This window comes from Diaphorina citri, unplaced genomic scaffold, assembly GCF_000475195.1.
Source record: "Diaphorina citri unplaced genomic scaffold, Diaci psyllid genome assembly version 1.1 scaffold2910, whole genome shotgun sequence".
Classification (NCBI taxonomy): domain Eukaryota; kingdom Metazoa; phylum Arthropoda; class Insecta; order Hemiptera; family Psyllidae; genus Diaphorina; species Diaphorina citri.
The window spans coordinates 7,201-14,874 of NW_007380323.1; the positions used below are offsets into that span (position 1 = coordinate 7,201).

The 7,674-nt window shown below is 36.6% G+C and overlaps 1 protein-coding gene across 1 annotated transcript; it reads left to right on the forward strand.

Moving 5' to 3' along the window:
- Positions 1-828: 828 nt before the first annotated feature.
- Positions 829-2,440, forward strand: LOC103519724 (the record flags this gene model as incomplete). The annotated part of the gene is made up of 2 exons (XM_026831118.1): positions 829-1,362; positions 2,216-2,440. Coding segments are annotated over exons 1-2 (478 nt in total), but the record flags the coding sequence as incomplete, so codon positions are not given.
- Between the last annotated feature and the right edge of the window lie 5,234 nt (positions 2,441-7,674).

Sequence of the window (7,674 nt, forward strand, 5' to 3'; positions counted from 1 at the left end):
TCCTATATAATAATTTAGACTAATAAAGTGAAAAATTGATTTTTATTCTTGTAAATGGATGAACAAAAATAAAATCACTTAAAATTAAGAGAAAGTGTGTTTTTAAATTGTAAGTAGGTTGTCAAATTTTTAATTTAATAACTTCCATTTTTAATTTGAGTATCTTTTATATTATTAACTTTTTCTTTTATAAAAAAAAATAATTTTTTATAATTTTAGATAAGGACTTTAAAAAATTTTAATAATGAAAGACTACTTGATCAAAAGTTCCTTTTTTAAGTGTGTTATGGGCCTATACTAGTCACAGTTGAGTTAGCGAAAATTATTGTAAAATTGACGAGTTAATTGTGTAAAAAAAAAGAAGAAAGTTCTACACATTTTTTTTAGCCTCAAATAAAAATGGATTAGTTCAGAAATTTGTTCTGCTCAAACTTAAACTCCGCATTTTGGAAAAAGTGTCTCGCCCATCCCTATACCTTGTTCGTGAGTTGTCTTGTGTTCCACCTCAGAAGCTGTTCGTAATCCCATTTAAGTTAAACATAACCGATCTTTTGTGCCTCATTTTTTTGTTGTATACCAACAAAAGTTTCTCAAAATTTCTGAGCTGATTTAAGAAAGGTACACCAGGAACAAACAAGGGCAAATACAAAAATACTATGTAAATGAAACAACTCAAAAAAAGATAAATGTGAAGACTATAAGAATGAGAGTTGAGTTGCCTAACTACACCAATAACAAAGATGCGGCAGATTTAAAAATTTATCCTTGTCGAAATTTTTAAACAATCTTTTAAAAAATAAATATAATTAAGACATAATATAAATAATGTTTTTTTATTAGTTTATGTTGAGCTACTATTTTTTGTCAATTTTTAAAAATGTGCCCCTTTAATGTTCGTGTTAGAAATCCCCCAATTTATAAACTATCCGTAACGGAATAGCTTTTCTCATCAAATCAAATCTTAAACCATGATAGGCCTAATGTTTAATTTACTTGACCAATTAATCTACCGGTGTTGAAGCAAAATCAGACCAATAACGTCCGGGCTTGTGATCTTCAAACCCACCAGCACAATCGGATCTTTACCACCTCGTTTCGTCGAGCAAATAATGATGCCTCTCGCACCTACACCAGTCATGACTATTCCGACCAAACCCAAAATCGGCTTCTCCATCGACTCCATCGTTGGCAGCAACGAAAAAATCAACAACAACAACAATGAATGCAGGACCGGGTCACCCAAAACCGGGAGCACCGGAGCCAACGATTGCAGCTCGCTCAAGAGCGGCGAACACCCGATGAACTCTCCCAAAGAAACATATCTGTCGAGGTCCCGTAGTCATTCTAGATCCCCTAGCCGAAGCCCGCGCTTGTTCCATCCACTTTAAAGACTTGTTCTACATCCAGTCCGATATCCATATCGGTTTCATATCTAAATCTGTTAAATATAAGGTTATCTCGGTCTAATGAGGTGTAGTCTACACGAGATTAACCCGATGTTCTTTGCCTACTTTTGTATTCCATTTGGACAGGATTAGAGAACCGACATTCTGCTTAGAGATCTAAATAGGCTTTTGGATATTGGGAGCACCGGAGCCAACGATTGCAGCTCGCTTAAGAGCGGCGAACACCCGATGAACTCTCCCAAAGAAACATATCTGTCGAGGTCCCGTAGTCATTCTAGATCCCCTAGCCGAAGCCCGCGTGTGATTCACAGGTCGAGAAGTCCTAGAAGTCCCCTCCGGAGGAGTCGTAGCCCGCGTAGCATATCCCGATCCGTTAGTCCGAACTCTAGGTCACTTGTTCCATCCACTTTAAAGACTTGTTCTACATCCAGTCCGATACCCATATCGGTTTCATATCTAAATCTGTTAAATATAAGGTTATCTCGGTCTAATGAGGTGTAGTCTACACGAGATTAACGCGATGTTCTTTGCCTACTTTTGTATTCCATTTGGACAGGATTAGAGAACCGACATTCTGCTTAAAGATCTAAATAGGATTTTGGATATCTTCATTCAAATCAAGCAATATATTTCAGAAACCTTAATGAAGATCCTCCCAAACCAAGATATAGGTACCTAAACTGTTTAAGAACAAATAGGCAATTGGATATCTTCATTCATAAATAGTAAATTGGATATCTTCATTCAAATCAAGCAACATCTTTCAGAAACCTTAATGAAGATCCTCCCAAACCAAGATATAGGTACCTAAACTGTCATGTACTTACCGCACCATCAAGTCCATCCGAATCATCACCATCATCAGCTAGCACTCGCAGCAGCACAACACTTCCAGGCAGCTAATATTGCTGCAGCACTGGGCGGTGGTAATAGTCAACACCAGTCACCCAATGTACCACCTAGGGATACTTACCCACTGTACCCGTGGCTATTGTCCAGACATGGAAGGATATTTCCGCACCGGTTTCCAGGAGGTAAGTTACCGACTTCTTTACATATTTACATATTTTTTAAAGGTTTCATTATGTTGGTTGCACCTATCTCCTAGTTACAGTGCAACATGATTTAATTAATTTTTCCCCTAAATAAGAAAGTGGTGTCTTTGGCACTCATGTACTTGATGAAATGTCCTTATGCAAGATAGGTAGGTACTTAAGTATGCAGATTTTCAAGTCTCGCCGGTCGACAGTAAAAGTGGTTCAAAAATTGTTACAAGATTGTGTCCTAACCTTATGACATAAGCTTGCCATAGGAGTGACGTAGGGAGCTAAAAAAAAAATTTCAAAAGATAACACGGATGTGGTGATTGACTTACCATGGTAGGCACTCATACTCATACACTGACCGGCAAAATTAACCGGACGCTCGTATTTTTTGGTTTTTCTCAAACTGCTGTTCAGTGTTCAATTTTTTAGGCAATTGAATATCTTCATTCAAATCAAGCAGTATCTTTCAGAAACCTTAATGAAGATCTTCCCAAACCAAGATATAGGTACCTAAACTGTTTAAGAACAAATAGGCAATTGGATATCTTCATTCAAAGCAAGACATACTCTTTCCTCAATGAAAGTACCCTGTTTAAAAGCAGCTAAAGACCGAATTGATGACCCTACAAAACAAACTAATTATTGAATGGATCGGCAGCTATGAGCACTAAAATACCCAAGTAAAACAATTAACACATTATCACGTAGCATCTAAAACAAAATTCCCATAGCATATCAACAAACCCATGATGCCTAATAGAAATATCGGGTATGTTTAACTCAAAGCTCTCTTAATGATGTAATCAATAATCCTGCTATTGTAGCACACATTGTGAACACACATAATGAACATGTTAATATGGCTCTCATCCCATTATGTACCTATCTATTGCTAACAGGGCATAGTACCTATCATCACTTGATCTGAAGACAAGACAAGAAAAGTACCAAATTTACATCAGACAAATGGAGTGTTATTGATTATTTGTTTCTAAAAAAGACCCTAGAATCTGTTTAGTGAACGATATTGATTGATTTTCTTTCCAATGTTTCCAAAGAAAACAAAAGCGATCATCAACAATATTCATCACCTATTTTAACAGTTTTAAATGTGCACCTGGTTCTTAATTTCAAAGAACTGCTGATCCACATAGAGATACCAATTCGTTAACTAAAAAACTAGTAGCCAGTAGCGATTTTTAGATACCTCGTATATTGGCTTACCTTATTTTCTATTTGACTAGGGTTCTTAGTTGGGGATTATTCTTTACACCGACTCGAGTTTCGCCTCACTCGTAGGCTTTTTCACTGACTTGTGAATGTGGATATAAACTGACTTGTGAATGTGGTGCAGAATAATGCATATGGTATTGATTGTTTTGGTGCTCGCTAACACCTATCTCACGAATAACTAACACAAACAATAGCTTTTCAAAATTGAAAACATGTATTACTTTAGTAGCCGTGTTTCCAATGTTCAGTATAATTATCTCTCAATTATACACCAAATAGGTGTACCACAAGGCACCAACCTGGGACCCCAAAACATTAATATTTTAACTGGCCACGATAAGAACATAATCTAACATTTGAGAACGTGATCTGGCTACACAATACCTAGTTTAATGTGCATTGTTTTCTTTTACATCTAATGTTTCTGTTACATACATGCTACTTAGCTTGTACCCTAATAAGATAGAGTTGTGTAGCTCAACGTTTGAAATGACATTATTTTAAATGTTTGTATTTATTTTATTAGCTACATGCAGCGGGACATGCTGATGACATTTCCGTTTCTAGTTGGAATAAAATACTGGGTGACAAATGAATTGAACTAATCAAATGTATCAGAAATATCTTAATGCTAATAAGTTTACTTTTATGAGAGGAAATTAACATAAATCACAACTGATAGAGCAAAATATCAAAAGTACAACCATTAAAAGTAGGTACAATAAATAGTAATTTTTTTGCTTGTCAATTGTTCGTTCTTCAATTTAATAAGTAGGTACCTATGTATGATAAATCCAATATTATCAAACTAATCAATTGGATTACAAATTATCAAACTAATCAAATCAATTGGGGCATTGCGGAAAATGCGAAGGCGATTTGATGAGGATGAAGATCAATCTGACCTGATAAAACTGAATTAGATCAGTGATTTGTAAACTTGATCATTCAAACGAGGTGTGATATTTTCATCCAATGAAATACCAAGTAACCAATCACATTAAAAAATCACATGTGCATAATAATAGCTATCTTTCTTTAAGTTGCAAGTTTTTTTTATTGTTAGGTATGGGAAATGGAAAAAACTCCATCTGAAAAAATTAAAGAAAGACTTTGAAAACATGAAAACTCAAGAGGGAGAGAAAGAGAGAGAGAGAGAGAGAGGGACAACAAACGGGTGAGAGAAATAACAAGGATTTTTTTAAGTAACATGGAGACGGCAAATGAATAGTTTTCCCCACTTCTATTTTTTCAATGTAAAAAAAGACATTTTTCGATTATTAAAGTACATATAGGTTGTTGGGTGTAATAGTCCTACATACCTACTGGACTCCGCACACTGCCGCACACAGGAATTTGGTCAGAAGGTTGCTTCATCCTTGAATTCTCTAGCTCTTTAAGGGTCTTTGTTTTAGAAGATCCCAGGACCACCCTGTATAAGTGACGGGAGTGTATTATACCCTCATACATCACCGGTGTGGTTAGCGGTAATTAATAGGTTGTTGGGTGTAATAGTCCTACATACCTACTGGACTCCGTACACTGCCGCACACAGGAATTTGGTCAGAAGGTTGCTTCATCCTTGAATTCTCTAGTTATTCAAAGGTCCTTGTTATAGTCTTAGGGAATCCTATAGTTCATCCTTGAATTCTCTAGTTATTCAAGGGTCCTTGTTATAGTCTTAGGGAATCCTATAGTTCATCTTTGAATTCTCTAGTTCTTCAAGGGTCTCTGTTTTAGAAGATCCCAGGACCACCCTGTATAAGTGACGGGAGTGTATTATACAATATACTTATACCCTCATACATCACCGGTGTGGTTAGCGGTAATTAATATGCGGGACCAGGTAGGATGCATGGTGCGTTACTGCCTTCTGTTTAACCTAGAACTATAGGTACTACCTTCTGATGAGCCTAGCACTGTAGGTATAGTTTTGAAAAGGTCCATGTAAAATAAGATGGTCAGCTCCCATGGCCTAGTGGTCACTGCGCTCGCCTTGCACGCGGGAGACCCGGGTTCGGTTCCCGGCGGGGTCAAGAAATTTGTATCTTGCAAATGATTGATTCCGTGACTGGCTGTTGCGGGGCCAACTCAGCCTCGTGAGGAAAATGAGTAGCTATATAACATATAAATGCGCATAGCGACCGGTGCCAGCATGGTGGGTAAACATTGGATTTCAGGATTATTGAGATATTGGGAAAATCCTACAATGCTGCAGTGAGCACCAAAGTTGTGACATAATAACACAAAGAAACTGCATGTAAAATAAGATTGTGCCTTCTCTTTAACCTAGCAATATAGGTACTACCTTCTGCTGAGCCTAGTACTATAGGTCTTCTTCTTCTTCTTCTTCTTCGCCTTTTGCCGTGTACAGACGAGGTCGGCGTTTTTCGTCAGCTCCTCAATCAGCCCTAACTAGGGTGATTGCATTTGGGCTGACATTTGGTTTTGGATACAAAATTTTACGAGTGGATCCCCTTCGCACTCAACCTTTGCTAATTCTTTAGCAAGGGAAAATGTCGGGCTGGTATGCTCCCTATTCAAAGTCCCCCAGCCAGTCTTATTTACATAATTACATCAATACCTAATAACAGGCCAATTAGAAATAGGTACATGGAATTTGATCATAGAAGTAAAAAAAAAAAAATCATTGGGTGAGTGAGCAGTTCATTAAGTATTAAGTCGCCGCAGGTAACTTAAGTACCCATCACTCATTAGGTATTAGGTAGGTACCTATGTAGGTAGTTTTTTAATTATGAATATTTACTTATAATAAGCACTTAAGAACCTATGTATGTTTTTTAAATGATTAATTTATTCATTTTTATATTTTCGCCAAATGGCTTCTTCTTTCCCTCTTCCGTTTTTCCATTTGTCTTGAAAATTTAGAATCTTAATTTAGACTTAAAGAGGATAGTAAATAGATGAAACAAATTTTTGTCATTTATAATTCCATGGCCAATTTAAAACTTGGGTATTCCAAAAACTAAAAAAATAATAAATTATATTACTCTGGCCAGTAATTTAAGTATAATTATATTTACATGGATTTTTTTCTTCTTCTTCTTCTTCTTCTTCTTCTTCTTCTTCTTCTTCTTCTTCTACACATGTGTAGGTACCTCTCCCTTTAAGATGTATATTATGTAAATAATATATCTGTAAAATAAATACTGTAAATAGAAATACGTATGTACATAAATTCATAAATAGATGAACGAGTGGTTAAAGTTTCAAAGCTTCAACACTGCTTACGTCCGACCATGGTTAACTTTACCAAACCTTCCATGTACCTATTTCTAATTGGCCTGTTATTAGGTATTGATGTAATTATGTAAATAAGACTGGCTGGGGGACTTTGAATAGGGAGCATACCAGCCCGGTATGTACATAAATTCATAAATAGATGAACGAGTGTGGTTAAAGTTTCAAAGCTTCAACACTGCTTACGTCCGACCATGGTTAATTTTACCAAACCTTCCATGTATGTACCTATTTCTAATTGGCCTGTTATTAGGTATTGAGATAGTTAAACGAGTTTGAAGTGCTGGGGGACTGTACATATTTCTAATTGGCCTGTTATTAGGTATTGATGTAATTATGTAAATAAGACTGGCTGGGGGACTTTGAATAGGGAGCATACCAGCCCGACATTTTCCCTTGCTAAAGAATTAGCAAAGGTTGAGTGCGAAGGGGATCCACTCGTAAAATTTTGTATCCAAAACCAAATGTCAGCCCAAATGCAATCACCCTAGTTAGGGCTGATTGAGGAGCTGACGAAAAACGCCGACCTCGTCTGTACACGGCAAAAGGCGAAGAAGAAGAAGAAGAAGAAGACCTATAGTACTAGGCTCAGCAGAAGGTAGTACCTATATTGCTAGGTTAAAGAGAAGGCACAATCTTATTTTACATGCAGTTTCTTTGTGTTATTATGTCACAACTTTGGTGCTCACTGCAGCATTGTAGGATTTTCCCAATATCTCAATAATCCT